Consider the following 27,340-nt stretch of genomic DNA (forward strand, 5'->3'; position numbering starts at 1 on the left):
CTGGCCGGCTCTGGTCCTAGCCTGCCTGAAACTTGTGAGAATCTAGGGTTATGAGTTTGTGTCATCATGTGTTTTGTCTTGTTTCATTGAGATAGGATCTCATACTGTGGTACATACTGGCCTAGAATTAATTGTGAATCTCATGGCAATCCCACTGCCACAGCTTTTCAAATACTGGGATTGCAGGTAAGTTAGGATGCCTACATCTATATACTTCCCCTTGAGATAGAAAAACTAAATTAATGACAATCTCCCAAGGCAAAAGAAAAACATTTAAGGATGAAATGAAAATTAAGATGGGAGTGTTATACAAATATGCTCAAATGCAAAAGCTCAAATTACCTAAAGAAACATTGAAGGAGAGAAACCAAGAGCGAGATGAGTCAGCATTGAGAGCAGCAGCTGCTCTTGCAGAACACCAAGCTTAATTCCCGACATAGTGGCTCTCAACCATTTGTAACTCCGGTTCCAGGGGATGTAACACTCTTCCGGCGTCCATAGGCACTCCACACAGGTGAAGTACAGACATACATGCAGGCAAAAGATCCATACACCTACAATCTTTTTTAATTAAAGAAAAAATTAGAAGGGGATACTTAAGTGGAGATGATAATTTTTTTCTTTTACAGCTGTAAAAAATTTAAACAATTTTGAGCTGAAAAGGAAAGCAGAATTGGAGTAAAGAATAAGTAAGCTCTGTCTTAGGGAGTAGCCATAAGATATATAATCCAAATGATCCTTGTCCTGATGGCTTCAACTCAGTCAGCGCGTATTGGTAACTTTCAAGGACAAATTGCCCTTTACTCTAACAAGTAATATGATAATGAGTGAGATTAATAGAGTGTGCTACTGCTGGATTGGGTAACCACCTGCAGCTAGAAAACACAGGAAGCAAGGACAGATGTATTTCTCAGGTAAAAGGTAGGTAGGTACTTACTGTCCTCTCAGGGCATCTGGAACTTGAAATGATGCCATTGTTCAGGGGCTGAGCCTCAGCTTTGTAGTTTAGAAATTTGAGTTAGTAAACATACAGCCTAGTAGACTCTAAGAATTAGAATTATTCAAACCAGCCTTACAAATCACAATACCAATTTTCTTTTTTCCATGTCTGTCTGTTTGTCAAGACAGGGCTTCTTTATGTACCCTTGGCTGTCCTAGAACTTGCTTTGTAGACCAGGCTGGCCTTGAACTCCCAGAGGTCCAAGTGCTGGGATTAAAGGCGTGTGCCACCACCACCTGAGGTTGGCTCAATTTTCTATTTTTATTTATTTTTTATTATATTTATTATGTATACAATATTCTGTCTGTATGCCTGCAGGCCAGAAGAGGGCACCAGACCTCTTTACAGATGGTTGTGAGCCACCATGTGGTTGCCGGGAATTGAACTCAGGACCTTTGGAAGAGCAGGCAATGCTCTTAACCACTGAGCCATCTCCCCAGCCCTCAATTTTCTAATATTACAAAGAAAAATATGTAGATTAAGATTGTTTCTTTCAAAAGTCTTCAAGAAATAATCTGTATTTAGTTTGGGGAAACAAACATGTGTTGCCAACAAGTCAGCACGCTCTGTACTGTAAGGCCAGTTGTATCTGGGTGCTGCTTTTGGATTTGTTGTGACTTGTTCTGTGACATTATCTGAGTCAGTTTACTTCTGCTTGCCTGTGTGTGCATCATTGGAGTGGTTTGGGCTTGAATACTTTGTAGGATCCTTCTGTGATCTGATTATTCTTACAGAATATTCATAAGGCACTGTCATGTGGAACATTATGCTTTTGAGAGAAAGAGAATTGTCACTATATAGAGGGTATTTAAGGCTGAGTGACTAGATGACATCATTAAGGAGAGAGTGTGAAGAGAACACAAAAAGGAGCCTAGGACCAGGCTTTGAATAACAAGTAGAAGCAAACGGAGCTGTCAGTAGCCAGAGGAGTAGGGAAGAGACCTGACCCTTCACCTGCACCCAGCTAGGTAAGAGGCTCAGTAAGGTGTGTGTTCTTGCATTTGCCAGCACGGAGGCCATTAGTGCTCTTGATGAGAGACATTTCCTGATTCCCTCATCTGTGGAATCAGAAGTCTCCCGGCACTGCTGCTGAGGACGAGTGTGTGTAGACTGTCCACATGCAGCTGTGGAGAACCGTATCTGTGAAGGACGGGAATGGGGAGTGCTGGATGATGTTTATCTGCCAGAGAGAATAAAGAAGCCCAGATTGACGGCACAGAGAGAACCAAATGAGCTAAGTGAGCTGAGTCTCTGGAAACGTGAAAGAGGGTTAGTGTGGGATGTGTTTGATGACAGGGTCTGTTCCTGTGTGGGAGTGTGTCTTAATAGGACTAAAGACTCTCAAGGGCTGAGACTGTAGCTCACTGGAAGAGTCCAAGATCATCCCCAGTAGTGCCAAAAAAAAAAAAAAAAAAGCTATGTTGATAACTGGGAAAATGAATAAATATCAATTAAAGTTTGAGGTTTGGCATCTAAGATGATAACTGGCAGCCAATGAACACTTGATAGATCTTTATTGAGTAAGTGAATTTAAAGTGGCTGTACTGTTGTTTTTTATTTTCCTAGCTGTGTTCAGTTGTTTAGACACATCTCAAAATGCAAAATTAATTCCAGGGAAATAGAAGCTTTGCAGAGTTAGTCCTGCAGTTTTGTGACAAAAGAAAATATGTTTTAAATTAGGAATTAATTTCTGTTGAGACAAGATCTGGGTATGTAGTGGGGACTGTCTTCATTTTACTGCTTCAGCCACCAAGTGTTGGGATTAGGGGTGTGTATCACCACAGCTAGCCTCTCCTGAATGGTCAAAATGCAAAAGGGTGTTCGGTTTACTTGTGGCACTGGCTAGCAAACCAAGACCTTGCATTGCACATTACCACAGAACTTAACACCCAAGAGCTTCTGATGCTTTGGTAACCTGATGTGCAAAGCCCTTCTTTCTTAGTTTATTACCTTTAGGTTGTAATTTCTTCTTTTGGAAATAATAAACATTTTTTAAAACTTATTTTTAAAACTGGATTTGTTTTGTTTGTGAAGAAGTACACCACACCAACTAAACAAAAAACTGTTTTCTCTCAGTTATTTCTAACAAATAAAATTCCAGATTTTAAGTTTGATAGAGAGCGTTTTTGAGAAAGAAATGTCAGTATGCTATTTTTAGCATATTGTATAAGAACAGATTATTTGCTTAATTAAAAGATCCTGTTACAAATGGACCCAAGTTGTTCTGACCATTCAAGATGACACTAAGGGAAAGAATAAATAGGGGAAACGAGTTCAATTAGCAGAATGATTTTGTAGGTGGGTAGAAAGTTTCCTTCATGATGGCAGCTCTTTGTGCCCTCCTTTCTGTGTGCATGTGTTTGCATGCACATGTGTGGAGCATGGTTTCTACTTTATCTCTTATGAGTGAATAAATTACATTATTTGTGTATATCCCCCCACTTTGAAATAAGTTTTCATGTAGCCCATATTGGCTTTGAACTTGTAATATATTTTAAACATGAAAATTTTATCTTCTGTGCACACTCCCATTTGAATCAGTGTTTTCTACATAAAGCTGACCTGTGGTCTTGGACCTGTGATATTTGTGTGGATACAATGAATTTATTTATGGTTTTTTGAAACAGGGTTTCTCTGTGTAACAGTCCTGGCTGTCCTGGAACTCACTCTGTAGATCAGGGTGTCTTCGAACTCACAGAGATCCACCTGTTTCTGCCTCCCAAGTACTGAGATTAAAGGCATGTGCCACCACCTCCAGGCCCCCAAATTTCATTCTGGAAAACAAATCACTGGAGTCACTGTTTAGAAAAGGTTTACAACCTCAAGATTTTATATGGAATTATATAAGTTATTTATACAACTCTTGGTTATAAAAGGAAAAAACAGTGTGAACACATCATCCAGTTACCATGTAGAATGTATGGCATTTTGCCTCTGTATTCAGTTTTAGTCTCAGCTGCAAAGCAGACAACTCTAATGCACTACTGGGATTTATTTTCTGTATTAGCTCCTCCAGAGTTACTGATCTATGAAATGGCAGAGAATGGAAAAAATTGTGACCAGAGACGTGTAGCAATGAGTAAGGAGCAACATAATGGAAGTTTCCCAGGTAAGGAATCTATGGTAGCTGTAATAGCAAACTGCCTGGGTATTTGTTGACTGTCATTCTTCTGGGGCTTTACATGCATTTCCTCACTGAGTCCTTTCACTGACCAAGTAGTTTGTCTTTACATTTGAGATGCTACAAGCCTTTAATCCCAGCACTCGGGAGGCAGAGGCAGATGTATATCTGTGAGTCTGAGGCTACCCTGGTCTACGTAGTGAATTCTAGGACAGCCAGGGCTATATAGTGAAACTCTCTCAAAACATCCTGCAGCAGAAATACCTAGCCAACATGATTAATTCTACTGGAGTCTTTTTTTTTTTTTTTTTTTTTTGAGGGGGGAGGAGGGTACATAGGAGATTTTTGGTTGGTTGGGTATTTTAATTTTTCTGTTTGTTTGCTTTTTGGAGACAAGGCTTCAGGGTTTCTCTCTGTAGCCATGACTGTCCTAGAACTCACTTTGTGGACCAGGCTGGCCTCAAACTCACAGATCCACCTGCCTCTGCCTACCAAGTGTGTGGATTAAAGATGAGCACCACAACTCACCTGGCTACGAATAGGATTATATGTTTTGTTTTGTATTTGCACCGTTTGTTGTTATCTCAGTAACAGTGATGGGAAAAATAATGGCCCTGGGGACACTGATATAGTTCAGTGGTAGAGGGGCATACACAGGATGTGTGAAGTCCTGGATTTGGTCTCTGCACTAAACATGAGTGGCAACCATGGCAGTTAATTCATGAGTTTGGACCAGTGGCCATGCCTCGGGATCCTAGGACTTGCTGTGAGTGGTTACCTGGGACATGGATGAAACTTTTCTCATCCATCCATGCATTGTGCTGTTCCTCTCCATGATAGCTAAGAAACGTTGCACAGTTGCCACTGATGGAAAGAGGTAGGCATGGACAGACATGTGAGAAGCCATTGAGGATTCAGTATGTACCACAGTCCTTGGCTTCTTTTTAGAGATTTAGATACTTGTTATAATTTTGTTCCTCTCAGGTTAGTACTTTGGACCCCTTCATTTTGCCCGGTCTCGATGTTAAACCTCCTTTCTATTTCAAGATTTTCTTATGCAGTCTTAGAGATATAAGATGGGAAGGTGTGTTATTTTTATTCTTTGAAAATATGGCACAGATGGTAGGAATTCTGTTTTAACTTCCGTGCTGTTGTTTTTCAGACCCCTCTTCAGTACATGAAAAGAAGAGAAGGGATCGGGAAGAAAGACAGAACATTGTCCTGTGGAGACAGCCACTCACTACCTTGCAGTATTTTTCTCTGGAAACTCTTGTAGTTTTGAAGGAATGGACCTCAAAGTAAAGAGTTTTCTGCTACTTTTTATATAAATCGTATTTACTAATTTTAGAAGTCCTCAGCCATCTCCTACTCCCTGCCATCTGTTTCACCAAAATGGATTCGTTAAATTTAGAATGTTATCATAGGAACATTTGTTTTCCTTCCTATAGTTTAAAAAGAAATCTACCAGGGATGGGGATGTAGCTCATTAAGAGTACTTGTCTCCCATGCACAAAGCCAACACCAAGCAACACCAGGTTTTCAAGGTCATCCTTTGTTATATAGTTCAAGATCAGCCTGGGTTAGATAAAGACTGTCACCCCACTGTCTCCCTGTCCCTAAAGGGAGAGCAATAGATTGGGGTGTTTGGTTTGAAGAAAAATGACAGAGGAAACGTTATTTACTCGACAGGTTATTACAGTTGACTCCTGTTTCATTTTGGGTCTTCCAAGGGAAAAGATTAAGAAGATAGTGGGATTTTTTTCTCCTGATTTTATCTTGAAATGGAATGAGACTTGTTTGCAGTAGATACACTAAGCCTGCAGCAGGTTCAACATGTTTGTGGTGCTTACAGACAGCCAGTGAAAAAGAACTCTGCCATCAAGTGTGTCCTGTCTGTGTTCCTGCCTGTTTGAAATATCTAAGAGAGCAAGTTGAACTTTGATGCCCTATTTTCTTTTTTTAAAAAAATTATTTATTTATTTTATTTCATGTGCATTAGTGTTTTGCCTGCATGTGTGTCTGTGTGCGGGTGTCAGAGCCCTTGAACTGGAGCTACAGAGAGTTAGTTGGTTGTTGGGAACTGAACCTGGGTTCTCTGAAGAGCAACAGTGCTCTTAGCCACTGAGCCATCTCTCCAGCCTCCCTACTATTTTCTTGTTCCTCTAAATCATCTATTCTATTATCTTACATTTTTGTTGTACTTAAAAGTTATAAAACATTTTGTGACAATTTTTAGCTCATTTGATCCTGTAGGAGGTCCATGAAGAAGGAAAAGCAAATATATAATTATTACCATTTTAAAAGCAAAAACCAAAATCTGAAAGTTTAAATGTCCTGCTAAAAAAGCAGCACTAAGTGGCCACCCCAGCCCCTGGGCTTTAAATCCCGGGAAGCCCATGCTCTTCCCGTTGCACTCTAGTACCTCTCCACATTAACATGAGATGTAAGCAGCAGGCTTTGGGCACAGGGAGGGCTGTGGTAAGGCTGGGTGGTAAGTCGGCTTCTGGGCCCATGTACCTTGGCTGATTCCTTTTTACATCCCAAAGGCTGTTTCTGCAAATTGCAAGATTAATGTGAGATGTTTTTATTTGTTTTTAAGGTTATGGCATCGTCAAAGCATTGTGTTGACTTCTTTACTGCTGCTTGCTGTGCTTATAGCTACGTATTATGTGGAAGGAGCCCACCAACAGGTAAGATACCAAGTAATTCTCTGCTCCTGTGATCACATGACATTTCAGAGTGGGATTAATATAAGTTTCATTAGAATTTATGCCCTCTATACTTATAAATAAACTTTTGTATCTTTAATTTTATCTGATGACTTGGTATCTTAACATCTTATTCCATACACTAAAAATACCCAAGCACTGTTTCATACCTGTTCAACATTATTTTAATATTAAGGATTCCTCTTTGCTTTAAAAGATTTAAAGTATTCAGTCAAAACAGTATGAATCCTAACTTTACAAATTTTTTTTTTACAAAAAAAAAAAAAGATTACCTTAATATATAGTTTGTTTTTTGTTTTTCCCTTATGTCAGCTTACTCTGCTTGAATGACTTGGGATTTTGGTTTGGTTTGGTTTGGTGCGTTTTGATTTGTTTCCTCTCTGCTATAGTACACTAAACAGTGTGAGACCTCATCAAGGAATTCTTTGTCTTAATGTTTTTCAGCTCCTCCAAGCTTTGTTGAGCTGACTGGTCAGTGGGTGGTGGTTACTGTAGCGTGTTTCTGGGCAGAGTGTTCGGGTTTATCTCCTGTCCCTTTTCTTTCCAGTATGTGCAGCGGATAGAGAAGCAGTTTCTGTTGTATGCCTACTGGATAGGCTTGGGGATTCTGTCCTCGGTTGGGCTTGGAACGGGATTGCACACCTTTCTGCTTTATCTGGTAAGAATGACTTTCTTTCAATGAGCAAGAACAAAGGAGATTCTTCTGTCTTTATTGGTGCTTTCTCTTCAGAAGCTGCAGTCCTAAAATCTATGCAATTCCTTCAGTGTTTGGTAAGTGTTGTGATCCTAAAACCAGTACCTGAAATTCAGCTGCTTGTCACACTCTGCGGTTCCTTTGGAGCTGAAAAATTAAAAGAGAAAAGGGGGGAAACAGTTAAGCAGATAAGGTTGTTTGCTTAAGTTAGTTCAACCAGAAAACTTTCAGTTTTAGATTTTGAAGTAATAGTTATTTCACCTATATAATTGTTATTTTCATATAAATCTGGGGAGATAATTCAGTGGGTAAAAACCTGAGTTTGAATCCCCAGACTGCATGAAAAGCTAGATGGGGTAGTATTGTGATCTCAGTGTTTCTGTGGGGCAGTAGGGATAGAGGCAGGAGAATTCCCAGAAGTTCATGGGCCAGCTAGTGTGCATTAGAAAATGATAGACTTTGTCTCAAACAAAGTGAAATTTGAGGATCAATACCTGAATTTTTCCTCTGATCTCTGTATGGGCACCATAGCACTCATGCACACACACCCTCCAAAGACATACCCATTTCTTTATTTCTTTGTTTTTCTGTGTAGCCCTGGAACTCACTCTGTAGACCAGGCTGGCCTCAAACTCAAAGAGATCTGCCTTCATCTGCCTCTGCTGGGATTAAAGGTATATACCACCATGTCCAGCTGCCTAGATTTTATTTAAAAAGTAAATTTGAAGCAAGGAAATTTATTTCTTATTATATATGCATTAAAAACATGAATAAATTGTAAAATGTCTTTATATGAGGGCATTATTGTTTCATCTCCTCTGATCTAGGTAATTTGGGAAAAGATCTAGAAGCATGCAAACATACAAAGCCACCCAGATGGCTCATTTCAAGCCTGAGAACCTGAGTTCTTCCCTAGACCAGATGGTTGAAAGAGAGAACTTTGACTCTTCCCTCAAGTTACTCTCTGACCTCCACACATGTGCCATAGCTCACACAGACCCATTCACACAGACCCACATAATAATAATAATAAAGTAACAGTGGCCTGGAGGGATGGCTCAGCCATTAAAGGCTAGGCTCACAACCAAAAATATGAGAGTTCGGTTCCCAGCACCCACGGTGTCCCTCAAGGATTTAAAAAAAAAAAAAAAAGTAACCATGAAGTTTACTACAGAATTAATGTAAAAGAAAAGTAAAATCTTTGTTTTCAGCACTTCTACCCTTTATCAGTATGCCAGTTTAATGGAATATGGTTAGAATTACCTCAGCTTTAATTTTTAATGTATATTAGTGTTTTGGCTGCATGTGTATGTCTGGTGCCTGTGGAGGAACTGAGTTACACATGATTGTGAGCTATCGTGTGGATATTAAGAACTGAACCTGGGTCCTCTGCAAGAACATCACTTGCTCTTAACCACTGAGCCATCTTCCCAGCCCCTCGTTTTATCAAGTTTGGTGGTTGGGTGGTTGGTTTTTCAAGACAAGGTGTCTTTTATAGCCTTGGCTATCGTGGAACTCACCACTGCTGGGCAGATTTTTTAATTTGCTATTTCCTTTCTGAGTTGTAAAAGACTTTTATCCTTAATTGCAGGGAGTCTCTGTGACCACCATGGCCAACAATGTCCATCCATATGAGATAAGGCAGTTTTGTTTAACACAACTTAATAGCTGGTGTTCATTCAAACTTCTTTTAGGCATATTTAAGCACAGCACAATTTGTTGAAATAATATTCCTGGTAATAATTATTTCAATCCCATGTTGAAACTATGTAAAGTACATGTGACATCTGCCATAAAGATAGGTGCTATAGATTGATTGGGGAAAACAATCTTATGATAAGGGTCTGGGGGAGGATCTGGTGTGGCCTGGGCCATGCAGTGCAAAGGTCACCAGACTGTTAACCACCTCTACTCTGAAAACAGGTTGTAATCTTTGTCTGCATGTTTAACATTCCTAGTTTCTTTAGTGCTTGTCTGTGATCACAAGGTCCTCTGAGCCTTCTAAAAATCCTTAAAAATCTTCATTTGAGCAGGGCAGTGGTGACACACGCCTTTAATCCCAGCACTAAGGAGGCAGAGGCAGGCGGATCTCTGTGAGTTTGAGGCCAGCCTGGTTCTGGGACAGGCTCCAGAGAAATCTGTCTCAAAAATACAAAAGAGGGCTGGAGAGATGGCTCAGAGGTTAAGAGCACTGGCTGCTCTTTCAGAGGTCCTGCCTGAGTTCAATTCCCAGCAACCACTTGGTGGCTCACAACCATCTGTACTGAGATCTAGCACCCTCCTCTGGCTTGCAGGCATACATCAAGGCAGAATGTTGTATACATAATAAATAAATAAGTCTTTAAAAAAATACAAAAAAAAAAAAGAATTTCCATTTGTTGTTTGTTTGGTTTTTGGTTTTTTTTTTTGTTTGTTTGTTTGTTTGGTTGTTTCTTTTTGTTTTTGGAGATAGGGTCTAACTGTGTAGTCCTGACTGTCCGGGAACTCAGGCATAGACTAGGCTGACCTTGAACCCACAGAAATTATCCTGCCTCCACCTTAAAGACAGTCACCACCACGCTGGGCCTATTTATTTTATTTTATCTATGGAATTTAATTGTGTTTGGGAAGGTCCTGATTACATACCTTTCTTTTATGAGCCTTTACTTAGGCCTCACCTAGAAGTGATGACATTGGCGTTCCGTGTCCTATCTTTTGTGCTGGTGAAGTAGACTCCTCTATCTTACACTCATAAAACCCTTAGTCTAGAGGCCAAGCAACTGTGGTAGGAAAGTAGCCTTCTGTGCAGACTTTGTAGTAAAATAAGTGATTAAGAATGCAGTTTTAAAGACTGAAGATTAAATTCATTCTTTGTCATAATCCCATCTACTAAAGGTCATGGCTTGAAAGTAATATGAAAATGCTTTGTACTTCATATCCACTGTTTTCCACAGTGAAAGTTGCCTTTTGGGGGTTATACTTTGTTAATTATGATCAAATTTATACTAAATGGTCACTTAAAAGACTAAAAAGTCATATTTTTCAGTTAATGAATGATTTTCTTATTTTAATTTTAATTGAAAGGTTTTTACTTGAAATTGGGGTGTATTGGAACTGTCATCATTCTTTAAGCACTGTTGCTGTTTATGTAAGTGGTCACAAAACAGAGGGTCATTAAGGGAAAGCAGATGCGCATCCTCAGTGTGGCTCTGTGCTTAGTAGGAGCACTAGGTTAGGTCGCTCGTTCTCTTTATTTTATCACCAGTGATTTAGCTTACTAATTTCCTAAACACCGTATTTTGTGTGTCTAGGAGGATAAGCTGTTATTTTGTTTTGTTTTGTTTTTCTTTTCCTGGTGAGAAAAGCCCACAATCGTCACATGCTCCGAAGACTGTTGTCCATAAGTGTTTTGAAATCATTCTTCTAGGGGCCTGGGGAAATGGCGCAGCAGTTAAGATCACTTGTGCGCTTGCAGAGGGCCTGGGTTACATGGTGGCTCACAACCATCCATAATTCCAGTTCCAGGGAGTAGAATGCCCTCTGCTGGCTTCCACAGGTGTTGGTCTCTCATACACATAAAAAACATCTATCCATGTAAAATAAAATAAATCTTAAGATCTTTTTAAAAAGAGAAGAAAACTATTCTTCTAGAAGTTTTTGTCTGAGTCCATCGATATGGTCGCCATTAGGTGGCGTCACTAACACAGTCATATATTGTATATTTGCCAATAGAACAACCTTACCCAAAGCCCAAGCCATCAAGTGACTCTCTTAGCTTGGAGACATGATTTGTTGTTTTTCTATATTCATGTCTATACATTTTGCTTACATAAGACTAGTGGATGGGGCTGTGTGTAAGGCTAATTCCAGGGAATCCAGTGCCTCTTCTGGCCAGACTACCGGGCAAGCACATGTTATAGACATGCATGCAAGCAAGACACAAATACATACAGAATAAATCTAAACAGCTTTTTAAAAGGGTCAGTGAATGCATGAGAGTTAAAAATGTTAATTTTTCCTAGTAGTTTTCCACAGTCCTCAACATAGTAATTATCAGCTAGCCTTTTTTCCATTGATTTGCATATTTATACATATGAATTAGTTTCCACAGATATATATACATACATACATACATACATACATACATACATACATACATATATGTATGTGTGTGTATATATATTCTGGGCTGGTCTTGAACTCACAACTCACCTTCCTATCACAGCTTCCCAAATACTGGGATTATAGGTGTATACCACATCATCTGGATTTCCATCCATTAATAGTCAAGAGTATGCAGAATTCTGATTATGAGAAACACAGGCAAATAGCTGCGTTGGAACGTCTACTCCAATAGTGATGGTATTTGTCTCATATGATGGTTCAACATGTTTCTTTTCCAGCATGATATCTAGTACATGAAAAATTATTGCAGCTATGTTAATTAATATCACTATGCTGCAGGGTTTTGGCTTTTGATTTTTAAAGAGAGAGTATAAGAAAAGGAGAAATAGGGCTGGAGAGATAGCTCAGAGGTTAAGAGCATTGCCTGCTCTTCCAAAGGTCCTGAGTTCAATTCCCAGCAACCACATGGTGGCTCACAACCATCTGTAATGGGGTCTGGTGCCGTCTTCTGGCCTGCAGGCATACACACAGACAGAATATTGTGTACATAATAAATAAATAAATATTTAAAAAAAATAAAAGAAAAGGAGAAATACTGGAGACCGCTAAGGGTTTTGCATGTCACACAGTGCATGTGGAAAGGTCAGAGGACAACTTTTCAGCACTCGGTTCTCTCATTTCACCTTATTTTGAGGCAGGGTTTTTTTTTTTAATTTTTGTTTTTATTATTACTCTTGTTCTATTTTGGTTTGGTTTGCTTTTTGTTTTTTTGAGACAGAATTTCTCTGTTTAGCTCTGGCTGTCCTGGAACTCACTTTGTAGACCAGGCTGGCCTCGAACTCACAGAGATTCATCTATCTGCCTCTGCTTCCCAAGTACTTGGACTAAAGGCATGAGCCACCACAGCTGGCTATGATGCCAGGTTTTGTTGTTTCTGTGGCTTTGCTGCAAATTCTTCTTTCTCCACCTTCACCTTCCATTCACCAGGGTGCTCACCGCTGTCTTTGGCTTTTTACACAGATTCAGTGAACTAAACTCAAGTTTTCAGGCTTATGCAGCAGGTGCTTTTCCCAACACTAAGCAATCTCTGGCTTCTCAACTTATTTTTTAAAGCAGGCAATCATTTTCAATTTTTGTGCTTTAGCAGTTCTTTTCCCTTAGAAGTACTAGGGATCAAACCAATGGCCTTGAAATGATCTACTACTACAAATGATCTACTACTAACTACATCCATAGTCCACCCTGACCTATTCTTTTTTTTAAATACATATTTTATTTTATGTGCATTGGTGTTTTGCCTTCATGTTTGTGTAAGGGCATCAGATCCCTGGAACTGGAGTTACAGACAATTGTGAGCTGCCATGTGGGTACCAGGAATTGAACCTGGGTCCTCTGGAAGAGCAGCCAGTGTTCTTAACCACTGAGCCATCTCTCCAGCTCCCAGCCCTTAGCTATTTTTAACAGCCTTGGCTGCTTAATGAATCTTTGTCTCTAAAAATAAAAATAAATGCATGTTTAGTGATGGTGCGTGCCTTTAATCCTGGCACTCTGGAGGCAGAGGTGAACAAGTCACTTGAGTTCAAGGCCAGCCAAGACTATACAGAGAAACCCTGTCCTGGCAAGGGGGAGAAAAATAGAAAATTTAGAGAGAAGTGCCCAACCAAGAACAGACTCCTGTGAACTTTCAAATTCTAAGAGCTCACATGTGGAAAGCAGTTTAAGTTCCAGTAATCTGACTTATTTCCTTAGAATTTCTTTTGTCCAGTCCAGCCACTCTTTTAAGCTCAAACACACTCCTTCATATATAGGTAAATTATATTAATTAAATTATCATACAAGAGCCGGGCGGTGGTGGCGCACGCCTTTAATCCCAGCAGAGGCAGGCGGATCTCTGTGAGTTCGAGACCAGCCTGGTCTACAAGAGCTAGTTCCAGGACAGGCTCCAAAACCACAGAGAAACCCTGTCTCGAAAAACCAAAAAAAAAAAAAAATCAGACAAGAAGGTGATTATATAGTCTATTGTGTGCTGTTAAGGATTTATAAAGTCTTATATTTAAATAAGAAAACTGAGTATGGTGGCACATGCCTATAATCTCAGCACATTGGAGGCCCCTCAGCTACATGAGAAGTTCTAGAGTACACTAACCTACATGAGCCCCTATCTCAGCAACAGCAAAAAAGAAATAATTCCACTGGCTAAAATTTAATCTCATCTTGTGTGATGTATGGACAGTTTTTGACACTAGGTGGCACAGTTTCCTGCAGAAAGACTTTACGCAGCCCAGTTCTGCACACTGCCTGTGAGACATGGATCCTTACCTGAAGGGTCGCTGGCTTTACAGACAGTGCTCTTTAACACACTTCACTCCTGGCCTTTTTTAACATTTGGGGATCAAAGTAGGAAAAATTCTATGTGCCTGAAGCATTAGCATTCTCCCTTCTAAACGCAGTGTGGAAGGATGGGGTATATTATAAAATTGACCCAACTTTTATTAAAAATCATAATCATTAGATGCTATCCTTTGAGAAGGTCTACTTAAGAGACATAGTCTTAATATCATCATTTCAACAAAAGCCTGTAACTCTGGTAGAAATTAAATTTAAAAAGATGTGAAAGATTTGCTACTAGACACCTGTTTATGTTTAAGTTTGGGCGGTTTTATTTTAAAATGGGGCAGAAATTGTACGTTTTAGTACAATTTCTAAAGTACTAAAAGTCTGGCCTGTTGTTTTCTCTTGTATAGACATCGCTGTGGATGGCTCTGTATTTTCTTCAGTGGCAGTGCCTACCAGTAGCCTTGGCTCCTTTAAAGCTGTGTTTCCTTAGGTACATATGTGTCTGGAGCCTTTTGACTCTTAATGCCTTTTGGGTGGGCGGGGTGTTCAAAACAGGGCTTCTCTGTAGCTTTAGAGCCTGTCCTGGAACTAGCTCTTTTAGATCAGGCTGGTCTCGAACTCACAAAGATCCACCTGTCTCAGCCTCCCGAGTGCAGGAATTAAAGGCATGTGTCACCACCGTCCTATGACTCTTGATTCCTTATTGCTAAAAATCAGTATTTGGGAAAAATCACTGATATGGAGTAAAACCAAGTGGGGACGTAGTTTAATTTAGTGGATGCTCTTTTGTTAATACCCTGACAGGTAGTTCTCTCAAAACTAAACCGTTAGCTCTCTTCTTCACTTTCATTTTTGCTTCTGGTGATTACTATAGAGCTTGGTCGCCTGCTTATTCTTCAATACAGATAAGGAAGAAATTCTCCCACATTGGATTCTGGGGTCACTTAATACTGACTTCTATAGGTATGGTGACTAGTCGTGAACACTCTTGAGTCAGAACTCTTCCTGGAAGATCAGCAGCCCCTTTTTAGAAAAAAAAAAAAAAAAGCTATTTTCCTTTGTTTGATGAACGAGGGCACGATAGCTCTTCTCCCTGTCTTTCCCCCAAGGAATGACTCATGTATTAATTCTCATAGCATCACCACATCAAAGGCGGAAACCAAGGTCTCTAGGACATAGGGGTTTGTGCAGACTGGATAGCTTCCCGCTCTTAAGCCATTATTTATAACTGTGTACTTAAAAGAGTAGGTTATTAAACAGCTTGCACTGTCTTTTTTTAATAGCTCTACATAAATATGTAGTTCATTTATTCTGAATACTTAAGCCAACTTATGATCAAAACTTGCTGAGAAGAGGGATGAAGCTCAGCAACAGAGTATGTTGCTAGCATGTAACTAGTATGCTAGAGAGCCTGAGCTCAAACCCCAGCACCTCAACAAGAGAAACAAAACAGTTAAGTTTTTGTTGTTACTTTCTTTTGTTATTTACCTGTTTGTTTGTTTATTTGTTTTGAAAAAGGGTCTCAGTATTTACCTCTGACTGGCCTGGAGCTCACCAGGCTGCTCTCTGATGCTAGGATTAAAGGCGTGTGTCACCATGTCAGCCCTCTCAGGCTTAATGACAAATGTGAGGTGATGTATGTGTTAAAAATCTTGAGTTTATCAATATATAATGTATAAATATACTAAAACATCATACTATAATTAATGCTATCCAATTATTTGTAAACCTTTAAAACCAATTTTAAGTTATTTGGTTTAATGAGACTGACCCTGCTGTCTGCTGCGATAAGGAAGAGGCTACTGTGTTACATGAATCTGCCTTTATATGTACTAATCCGTTACAATCAAAAGGCTTCCAAAAGGTGTATGAGCTAATAATATAGTGTACACTTCTTTTGTTTTAGCTAGCAACTATGTACTTATACTTTTAAAATATAATTATATATTGTTGTCCTAGGTAGCACAACCATTGTTACATTTTTTAAACATTTTGTTATATTAGGAAGATAAGACAGAATTCTAATTATACCTTGTTAAATTACTAACATATATAAAGACCTGGCACTCACGTTAACTAATGCCTAGTTCATTGTGTTTAGAGATACCATACTGATTTTATAGGGACCTGGGGTCTGGCTTGAAACTTGACCAAAAGAATCAGAATGGGTCTGGGGACTGGAGAGATGACTCAGTGGTTAAGAGCACTAACTGTTCTTCCAGAGGCTTAGCACCCACATGGCAGCTAGCTCTCAATGCCCTGTAATCCCAGCCCCACGAGAGCTGAAACCCTCTTCTGACCTCTCTGGGCACAAGCATGCATGCAGACAAAACACCCAAACAAATAAAATTAAAAAAGAAAAAAAGAGCAGGTCAGTTTTTGGCGTCTACTTGAAATTAGTTCTGCCTGGGCGGTGGTGGCGCACACCTTTAATCCCAGCACTAGGGAGGCAGAGGCAGAAGGATCCCTGTGAGTTTGAGGCCAGCCTGGTCTACAAGAGCTAGTTCCAGGATAGGCACCAAAGCTATAGAGAAACCCTGTCTCAAACAAAAAACAAACAAACAAAAAAAGAAATTAGTTCTGTGTTCTAAACAGGAATTCCTTGCTGCAGAGCAATCGTAACTTTAAGTTGTTTTCTGACTGAATAGATGGTGATAAGAAAAGCAATGAATAGTTTTCACCTTTGGGGGAGTAGAGTTCCTGTGTAGAAAGGGCTTCTAAGGCCCTAAAAGTTGAACTTCAAAAAAGAAAGAAAAGGCTGCACGTCATCCAGACAACCATTTATCATCTTCTTGCACTTACTTATCTCCCAGATACCCCTGATGAAGCAGAGTCCGGGCCAGCGCCGTCCTTTTGTTCTTTGGTGAACCAGTGAGGCAGACACATGTTTTCCCAGTGAATCAGCACAGGACTCAATTTTATTACCTTTGCCCTGAGTTTTCCAGACAGACTAATTAGAAATTTTGCCTTTGGGATCTCACTTAACTTCTGTATGTAGATGATAGATTCAGCTATGATTGACTTCACAGATGTTATGGAGCGACGCCACTCTTTAGGAATGTTTTATCAGTTTTAAGACAGCCACCTTGAGTGTAAGCTTGTCTTCTTAGGAGTACTTTCACACACACGCACACACACACACAATCGTACAAAGAAGCTTGACTAAATTAGCTCCTAGTTAACTAGGAAAACCATTTTAAATTTCATTTTTTAAAAGATAGCCAGCCCTAAAAGTAAACACAAAGGTATCTCCAGCTCTCCGTGGTTTCCAGGGTTACATATTCTGTTTAATGAAACTTGGTAAGAATATGGCCTTCCACACTAAAGGAGGGGTGTGATTGTAGTAAGTTATGACCTGCTCTGCTGTCCATACAAAGAACTCAGAAGTTTCAAAACCCAGAAAATGGAAGTTTGTTTGTTTGTTTGAAATAAAGTAGAAATACACATACTATTTCATAATTTTATAATTAGAGCATTTTTAACTTATTGAAGTATGAATATATTCATGCCTCCTTGTGAAAAACATAATTTGTGTTGTGACACCAAAAGGTCTTTTTCTGGACTTTTATAGATATTTCATAGATAGCAAAGCATAACTTAAATTTTCTTTTTACCACCAGATTACAGTAGCTCTGTTTGACATGATCTTAGAAATAATCACTTGTAAAGAAAAAATCACTTGTAAAGAAGTGATTTTTGAGCCATCTCAGTGTCTCAGCTGGTAAAGGTGTACTATACCACCAAGCCTGACAATCTGAGTTTCATCCTCAGGACCACATGGTGGGCGCAAAGCACCACGCACAGGTTTCCTCTGGCCCCACTCCATTATACATGGAATTTTTAAAAATTTAAACTATTATTATTATTATTAGGTTTTTTTAATATTTATTTATTTAGTATACAATATTATGTCTGTGTGTATGCGTTCAGGCCAGAAGAGGGCACCAGACCTCATTATAGATGGTTGTGAGCCACCATGTGGTTGCTGGGAATTGAACTCAGGACCTTTGGAAGAGCAGGCAATGCTCTTAACCACTGAGCCATCTCTCCAGCCCCTAGGTTTTTATTCTTTAGTATGTGGTGGAACCCATCCTAATCTCACTAGTGAATACAGGCTGCACAATGAAAACTTGTCTCTAAATAACAAAAATGAAGGCTTAAATTTCTTTTTTGAATTTAATTTAGAACAGTGCCTAACTATTACTAAAGCCAGAGTATAAAGACCCCACAGAATTGTCTAAGTTGTAAGTTTTTTCTTTGTACTTTACTCTGGAAAGAATATAAATTGTAGGAATGTAGCTTTTTAAAATTTGTGTAAAAAGAATTGAGTCTGTGGCACATGCCTATAATCTTAGAAGTTGAGAGGCCGAGGCAGGAGAATCTGTCGTTTGAGGTCAGCCTGAGCTATAGCTGCAAAAACAACTTCAAATACCTAAGACAGGGTTTCCTCAGTGAAACAGTTCTGGAAGACCTGAACTCTGGAGACCAGGCTGGCCTTGAACTCAAAGAGATCTGCCTGCCTCTGCCTCCTAAGCACTGGGATTAAAGGCGTGCGTGCGCCATCACTGCCTGGCTGAAATATCTTTTTTCACAAAGAAATATTTCCTGTTAGAAATCCTACCTTCCTATCTAAGTTTGGTGTATTCTCACCCCAAGGGACTTGCCTGAGCAAGTGCCTCTAAGTGTATTATCCTGACCAAAGCAGAATTATTCCATTAATCAAACTTTGGGAAATACTGTGTAATAAATATAATTTATGAGACTACATATGGAATTTCAAAATGAAGCAAATCCAGATGTCCAGTGTCACAAATAGCTAAACTTTCTTTTTTTTTTTTTTTTGGTTTTTTCGAGACAGGGTTTCTCTGTGGCTTTGGAGCCTGTCCTGGAACTAGCTCTGTAGACCAGGCTGGTCTCGAACTCACAGAGATCCGCCTGCCTCTGCCTCCCGAGTGCTGGGATTAAAGGCGTGCGCCACCATCGCCCCGCTATAGCTAAACTTTCTTGTTGGATTATAAAGATTATGCTGAATTTGGTAAAAACAAAATAAAACCTTAAAATTTTTTTGCCACTTTTCCCTAAAACTATTTCCTATACTGACCTTGCTATATCATCTTTGTTGTTCAAATCTCCTGTGTCCATCTGAATTTTTATTCTACTTACCCTATCGATTAATGAAAGGTGGGTATCTTAGTTAGGGTTTCTCTTGCTATGATAAAACACCATGGGGAGAGCTGGGTGGTGGTGGCGCACACCTCTAATCCCAGCACTCAGGAGGCAGAGGCAGGCGGATCTCTGTGAGTTCGAGGCCAGCCTGGTCTACAGAGCTAATTCCAGGACAGCACAAAGAACACAGAGAAACCCTCCCAGCACTCAGGAGGCAGAGGCAGGCGGATCTCTGTGAGTTCGAGGCCAGCCTGGTCTACAGAGCTAATTCCAGGACAGCACAAAGAACACAGAGAAACCCTCCCAGCACTCAGGAGGCAGAGGCAGGCGGATCTCTGTGAGTTCGAGGCCAGCCTGGTCTACAGAGCTAATTCCAGGACAGCACAAAGAACACAGAGAAACCCTGTCTCGGAAAAAAGAAAAACCCTGGGAAGGGAAGGGTTTAGGGGTTTAGTTCAGTTTTCGATTCTAGTTTTTTGTGCTATAATTTCTAGCTTGGCTCACTTATTACTTTCATATAGCTAAATTATGACTTTCATGTAATACATTGGTGAGGCTTGCACTTTTTTAAATATTTTTTTAAATTTATTTTACATACAGACCACAGTTTCCCCTACCTCAATGTCTGCTGAACTTTTTAAAAATTATGCTTAAAAGATGGTTTGGGGTCCAGGGATTCTAGAAGGATGAGTAATAAAGCGCCTGCATCGCGTGAGTGAGACCCCAAGTTCAGTCCCAGCTCTATAAAGAGAGCATGAGTGTCTTGAATATATGTAATTTTCTGAAGAATTTTATTCAAAACACATTTGTTCTTGCTTGTTTGTTGTAAACTTCATTCCTGTTAGTTATGTTAGCAACGATTAAGTATAAAGTTGAGAAGAGTAAGGTTTCCTCTCAGTAAATGCCGTCTAAACTAAAATGTCGAGGTGTAGGCTACAAAAGACCTGTGAAAATGAACAAAGGAGAGGATAGAGTTGTTAGCCAAGCTGTAGCTTTCATTTTGTCTGGAAACCACCACATCTGCCTCTAAGCTGAGTAATAATGACTTAATAGAATGGCTATGGGAAATATGAACCACTGTTGAATGAATGAACAAAGAGGGTCTCACTGTGTGACCCCAGCTGGTCCAAAACTTCTTAGGTAGACTGTGCCTGGCTAGGTTGTTGCAGAGCTTGCTAGGTAACTGGGAATAAACAAACCTCTTGTCCTTTGTCCTACACCTGAGTGCTGGATTGCAGTTCTGTGAGTCACCACACCTGCTCCATGGTAGAGATGGAGCCCAGGGCCTTGTGCCTTCTAGGCAGGCCTTTAGCAGCTTTGTATACCCTCAGCCTGGAACAGTCACCTTTAGGGAAAAGTCTGAAATTGGTGAGAATTTACTCTTTTTTTTTTTTTTTTTTTTTTTTTTTTTTCTTTTTTGAGACAGGGTTTCTCTGTAGTTTTCTGAGCCTGTCCTGGAACTAGCTCTTATAGACCATGTTGACCTCAAACTCACAAAGATCCGCCTGCCTCTGGCTCCCAAGTGTTGGGAAGCTGGACCACTTAAAAACCATTAGTGCCTTATTTTCTGATTTACACTCGCCCACCACCCCCTTAAAAAAAAAAAAAGTCCAGCTGTATATGTAGCCAAAGGAAAAAGAACAGTCACCTCTTTCATTTTCTTCCTTTTTAATTACTGCCATCATGTGTCTCTCATGATTTCTCATGTTATAAGTGTTGTTTTTGACTGGGCAATTGTTGTACATGCCTTTAATCCCAGCACTCAGGAGGCTGAGGCAGGCACATCTCTGTGAGCTCAAGACCAGCCTGGTCTACAGAGTCGGTTCCAGTACAGCCAGGACTACACAGAGAAACCCTGTGTCAAAAAAACAAAAACAAAAAAAAAAATATCTGTTTCTGAAACTAAATCTCACTATGTATCCTGGGCTGCCCTAGAATTCAGGGTGCAAGCTCTATGCCTGATTGTAGTTACTGTTTTTATAGTGGATTTGCTAGATGAGTTAAGAGTATCTAAACTTTTAATTCAAAATTTTGTTATGTTTGTTTTCTTTTTGATAGGATTAGAAAATGATCCTTTTTCTTCCGACTATAGAATCTATTTTCTACATATAATGTTTAAAAAAAAAACCAAGTTTTTGTTTTCATGGTTAAGCATGATTTTTAAAAACCTAGTTGAGGGTACCTAAGAGGACTTTTGGGATGTTGATATAATCTAAATATTGTATTCATATCTGAAATTGCCAAAGAATAAATAAATCTTTAAAAGAGAGGGGCAAAATAAAAATATTCTTTTTTAGCCATAGGTGGTGGCACAGGCCTTTAATCCCAGCACTTGGGAGACAGAGGCAGGTAAGTGTATCTGTGATTTTGAGGTTAGCCAGGGCTACATAGTGAGATACACTGTCTTTAAAAAAAAAAACAAACAAAAATATATATTGTCTTTAAAACCATCAACATTTTAAATTTTGGATATTGTTATATAAGAATTTCCAAGAATTAAAATCCAAGAAAAAGAAGAAAAGACTAAAAAGTAAAAATGTCAAGTAGATTTTTAAACATCTTTCTTAAAAACCAAAGCATAAAAAACAAACAAGTAAGTAAACATGAAAGGAGTAGTTGGAGAGGTATTTGAGAATGTTTGCTGTGCTTCCAGAGTTTGGTTCCACGCACACAATCCCATGCCTCTGGCCTCTCTGGGCACCTGCATTCATGTGCTGATACTCACACACAAGTACGAATAATTAAAAGTAATAGAAATAAATCTTGGAGGCTGGAGAATGACTTAGCGGTTAGCAGCACTTGCTACTTTTGCAGAGGACCCAGATGTGTTTGACAGCACCCACATGGTACCTCACGACCATCCTTAACCTCAGTTCCAGGGGATCCGTCTCCCTCTTCTGGCCTTCTCATGCACCAAACACATACCGGTGCATGCAGGCAATATACTCGTGTGTGTGTGTGTGTGTGTGTGTGTGTGTGTGTGTGTGTGTGTGTATGTAATTCTTAAATAAGTAAACAATTTGTTATCCTTGTAATAAGTAGGACTTCTATGATAATTTATTTTTTCTTAAGAACTTTAGTTTGTTTACGACTGTCCGTGTGCACTCGGATATTGCAGACAACTAGTAGGTGTCACTTTCCTTCTAGCGTGTAGATTCTGGCAGTGGAGCGCAAGACATCAGAATTGATGACAAGTGTCTTTACCCTCTGAACCATTTTGTCAGCCCCTGAAATGCTTCATTTTCGTCAGTACATCTTATATAGCTGACTTTTTAAACCACAAATTCATTTATTCTCTGACCTTAAAGGGCTTTAATACATAATGATTACCTTTTTTAGGTCTGAATCACTTATGAAAAGTCAGTGGAAAAATCTTTGCTAGAAACCGTCACATTCAGAAATAGTCACACAATATGGTCAATATCAAAATGTCATATGTATATAATCCTGTTCAATAAAAGTATTTTTCAGCCGGGCGGTGGTGGCGCACGCCTTTAATCCCAGCACTCGGGAGGCAGAGGCAGGCGGATCTCTGGGAGTTCGAGGCCAACCTGGTCTACAAGAGCTAGTTCCGGGACAGGCACCAAAGCTACAGAGAAACCCTGTCTCGAAAAAAACAAAACAAAAATAATAATAATAATAAAAGTATTTTTCTTTTAACAGATAATGGCTACTATATATTATATACTAACAGACAACCACCAATCTATGCTTAGGACATGTGGGAATTTACAGTTTTGCCAATTCTTATATTTATTTTATTTATTATTAATGTGTGTGTGAGAGAGGGAGGAAGGAAGAGAGAGACAACGACCAAGTCAAAGGACTTAGTTGGGTCTGCACAACAAGTACATTCATGAGCTATCTCATCAGCCCCCTCTTTTTACCAATCCTGCAGTTGATTTTCTAAATTATTTTATTTGTAATTGTGTGTATGTGCATGTGTGTGCTCATGTGCACGTGCACATAGGCATGCAAGTACCTACCGAAGACTGGACAGGGCATCAGATCCACCAGAGCTGGAGTTAGAGGTGTTTGTGAGCCCAGGAGCCGAAGTCAGGTCGTCTGCAGGAGTGGTCAGTGTCCACTTTCAGCTCCTGAGCCATCTCTCCAGCCCTCTGTAGTTGCTTTTCATACAAATGACTCATCCTGTGCAGTTAAGAATCACCGTATATCTAAATATAAATATAGTATAATTTATGTTTAATAATTTGTAATACTTCAAAATAAAAGCAAAATGTCACAAAAGTTGCTGTAGGAAAATTCTTTTAATAAAAGTACAACTTATTGATAAGTGGTTACATGTTTCATCTTTTTTAGGAACTGACTGGAAAGGATAGGTATTCTCAAATTTTGTGTAAAAGAAAAGTTTTATTACAGGGATTACCTTCTGACAAGTAATTCTCGATAAATAATATATAAATCAAGTGAAAAATTAGATAGGTTGCCTAGAGCTGGGTTGGGAGAGATTCTTTTACCCAATTACTAACTGCATCTTAGAATGTGTGTTTATGCAGAATCTTGTTCTCTGAAAGCACTGATTTCCTTGTATTTCATAGTGATTAATGTGATGTTGAAATAGCATGCATCAAAATTCCTTTTTTATTAGTATTTCTCATCAAAGGTTTCTTATATTTGTTTTCTAGGGCCCACATATCGCTTCAGTTACATTAGCTGCTTATGAATGCAATTCAGTTAATTTCCCTGAGCCACCCTATCCTGACCAGATTATCTGTCCAGTTGAAGAAGGCACTGAAGGAACTGTTTCTTTATGGAGTATCATCTCAAAAGTTAGAATTGAGGCCTGCATGTGGGTAAGATCTGCGTTTTCATATTTGACTAAAACTAATCTCGCCATCTTGATGCTATGTCAAACCTTTTAAGAATATGACTCACATGTGCCTAGTCAATGAAGAATTTGTGAGGCCACTTGCTGCATACTTCCAAGGCAAAAGACTCCTTCAGTAGTGACAAGGCTGCACATGGTGTCCTGTGCCTGTAATCTTGGTGCTTTGGAAGCTTAAGCAGAAAAATTGTAAGTTCCCAGTCAAACTAGATTGCAGAAACAAAAAAAAAAAATTTTTTAATTCTTTGGTTCATTATGTTTATATTCCCTTAACTTTTCTTTTCCTCAAAGGTTCTTAGGAAATAAAAGCATGTAGGAAAGATCAGATACAGATTTTACCTCAGGAGTCAGTGAGATTGTTCACTGGGCAGAGGTGTCTGCTGCCCAGCCCATGTCTTGAGTTTAGTCCCTGGAACCTCTGTGGTAGAAGAGAGAGCCACTGCCATACATTGTCCTCTACCTCTGACCTCCACGCCCATACCATGGCATCCGTTTGCACGGACACACAAGCATGAACGAATGAGCATATGGGTGTGCATACATAAGCACACACACATATACGTAAGCAAATAAAGTTTTTAAAAATTCTTTTTTTTTTATTGAGAATAAGAAAAAAAAAGTTTCCGCCTCCTCCCAGCCTCCCATTTCCCTCCCCGTCCCCCACTCTTCTCCCCCTCCCCCCACTCCTCTCCCCCTCCCTCTCTGATCCAAAGAGCAGTCATGGTTCCCTGCCCTGTGGAAAGTCCAAGGTCCTCCCCACTCCGTCCATGTCTAGGAAGGTGAACATCCAAACTGGCTAGGCTCCCACCAAGCCGGAACATGAAGTAGGATCAAAACCCCATGCCATTGACCTTGGCTTCTCAACAGACCTCATTGTACGCCATAATCAGAGAGTCCGGTTTTATCCCATGCTTTTTCAGTCACAGTCCAGCTGGCCTTGGTGAGCTCCCAATAGATCAGCCCCCACTGTCTCAGTGGGTGGGTGCACCCCCCTGTGGTCCTGACATCCTTGCTCGTGTTCTCCCTCCATCTGCTCCTCATTGGGACCTTGGGAGCTCAGTCCAGTGCTCCAGTGTGGGTCTCTGTCTCTATCTCCATCCATCACCAGATGAAGGTTCTAATTTTACTTTTAATCTCAGAACTTGGGTGGCACAGGCAAGTGGGTCTCTGAGTTTGAGGCCAGCCTGGTCTACAAGGCTGGTTCCAGGACAGCTAGGGCTCTCACACAGAGAAACCCTGTCTCAAGAAAACAAACAAACAAAAGAAATAAATTAAATTTCTAATTCATTAAAGCAGGAGTTGGCACCATAACTTAGAAGCAAGTTTTTTGGTTCTGGGGTGTATGTATATGTTTATGTGTATAAGTATTTTTCCTGCATGTATCATGTATAACCATTTGTGTACCTGGTACCAGTGGAGTTTAAACGAGAGCATTAGAACCCCAGAACTGAAGTTGTAAGTCACCATGTAGGTTCTGGGAATTGAACCCAGATCCTCTAGGAAAGAAGCACATGCTCTTAACCACTAAACCTTTTGTCCAGCTGTAGAAGAGATAGTTTTAAAAGTCACATGTTGGTGCCTTTTCCCACTGGTGGTTCTACAGATCGAACACTGAGCCTGGTGCTTGCTAAAAGCAAGTGTTCTTCCGCTAACCTGCATCCTCAGCCCAGCAATCATGTTGTGCTTTGAAGGAACTCTAAAGGAAATGCTGTTTGTTAAGTCTGTTGTGAAAGGCAGGAAGAGCTGTCGTGTTTCCTGTTGCTCTTTTATAAACACTAGATACAGATTCATTATGCTAGTTGTATGTTTTATAGATTTGAGGAGATTATTATGAAAATTATTATTAGAATAACAGAAGGCATTTGGAACATGTTAGAAAAGAGTTTACCAGCTGGGCAGTGGTGGTGCATACCTTTAATCCCAGCACTTAGGAGGCAGAGGAACTCTGTGAGTTCAAGGCCAGACTGGTCTACAAGAGCTAGTTCAATTCCAGGACAGGCTCCAAAACCACAGAGAAGCCCTGTCTCGGAAAAAAAAAAAAAAAAAAAAAGAAGAAGAACAGACAGAGAAAACCTGACTTCACTATCATGAGTACGTTAAATCAACAAAGCCATTATCATTTATGTCATTTACAATTATTACCTCACTTCCACCTTGGTCATATGAAGTGGGAGCATGCTGCTCACTTCATGGCATATGAGAATCAAACCAAAAGAGACTAGAGTGAGCTAAAGCCTTCCAGCAGTAATCACTTCTTCAAGGTTCCACCTCCTCCTAATAGTCTCTATCTAGGGCCAAATCCTTGCCTTCTAGGCCTTTTTTAAAAAAAAAAATTTTATTTATTTATTATGTATACAATATTCTGTCTGTGTATATGCCTGCGGGCCAAAAGAGGGCACCAGACCTCATTAGAGATGGTTGTGAGCCACCATGTAGTTGCTAGGAATTGAACTCAGGACCTTTGGAAGAGCAGGCAATGCTCTTAACCACTGAGCTATCTCTCCAGCCCCCCTTATAGGCCTTTAGATGTCAAAAATATAGTAGCATTTGAAGTAGGGAGTGGTGGGGTGCTAAACACAGTATCAACCTCATGCATGCTAGGTAAGTAAGTACTCTTCCACTGAGCTATAACCCTGCCCCATCAGTATTCTTCTTTTAATGTATTTATTAGTGTATAGACATAGTAGGGTTTCATCATGACATTTTCATACATTTATCTAATATATTTCAATTACATCTTTCCCCTCCACATTACCTCTCCTGTAGACAAAAGTTTTTGTCCCACCTGTTCCCACTGCCATTCAGTCCCAAAGAAATCCAGAAGCTTATATTAATTATAAACTGTTTAACCTATTAGCTCAGGCTTATTATTAACTAGCTCTTACAATTTAAATTAACCCATAATTTTTGTCTATATTTGGCCACATGGCTTGGTACCTTTTCACAGAGAGACATTCTCCTCTTGCTTCCTCTGCGTCTGGCTGATGACTGACTCTTCCCAGAATTCTCTTTTTCTGGTCACCCCACTTATACTTCCTGTCTGGCTGCTGGCCTGTGTTTTATTAAGCCAATATGAGTGACAAATCTTTACCACGTACAAGAACATTATCCCTTTCCCATCAATCTTTCTGCCCCGCCCCCCCAGCTAGGTCCCCTTTCACATCCCCATTTGGGAGGGAGGGAGTTTTATTAGTGTTACATACAGGAGCATGGGTGAGAGGTCATTTGTAGTAGCATGGTCACTTTTTGAACTATAATTTGTGTGTTTATACCAGTTCAAGCCTTCTTAAATTTCATTCATGAATTCCACAGATACTGAACATTTAAAGGCGAAAGGGTTTGT

The 27,340-nt window shown here is 39.8% G+C and overlaps 1 protein-coding gene and 1 long non-coding RNA gene across 6 annotated transcripts in view; one reads left to right on the top strand and one right to left on the bottom strand.

Moving 5' to 3' along the window:
* Vmp1 (vacuole membrane protein 1) overlaps positions 1-27,340 on the top strand; it is a 93,162-nt gene that overhangs the window by 5,834 nt on the left and 59,988 nt on the right. The window contains exons 2-6 of the mRNA XM_050119558.1: positions 4,008-4,109; positions 5,284-5,419; positions 6,721-6,811; positions 7,398-7,508; positions 23,798-23,965. Of these exons, the coding sequence (XP_049975515.1) occupies positions 4,034-4,109; positions 5,284-5,419; positions 6,721-6,811; positions 7,398-7,508; positions 23,798-23,965 (582 nt within the window). The 5' untranslated portion in view covers positions 4,008-4,033. The remainder of the gene's footprint in view (positions 1-4,007; positions 4,110-5,283; positions 5,420-6,720; positions 6,812-7,397; positions 7,509-23,797; positions 23,966-27,340) is intronic.
* LOC126486991 (uncharacterized) lies at positions 7,515-27,225 on the bottom strand. 5 transcript variants are annotated; one of them, XR_007588246.1, is made up of 5 exons: positions 26,935-27,225; positions 24,337-24,415; positions 24,048-24,170; positions 23,138-23,326; positions 7,515-7,691 (listed from the first exon to the last, which is right to left on the bottom strand). It is a non-coding gene; the product is annotated as an uncharacterized lncRNA (long non-coding RNA). The 5 variants fall into 5 exon arrangements; XR_007588244.1 differs by having other exon boundaries at positions 24,048-24,203; XR_007588248.1 differs by lacking the exon at positions 7,515-7,691 and adding an exon at positions 13,631-15,008 and having other exon boundaries at positions 24,048-24,203.

The sequence above is a fragment of the Alexandromys fortis genome, unplaced genomic scaffold, assembly GCF_014885135.2.
Source record: "Alexandromys fortis isolate MF-2015 unplaced genomic scaffold, M_Fortis_MF-2015_v1.1 scaffold_173, whole genome shotgun sequence".
NCBI lineage: Eukaryota > Metazoa > Chordata > Mammalia > Rodentia > Cricetidae > Alexandromys > Alexandromys fortis.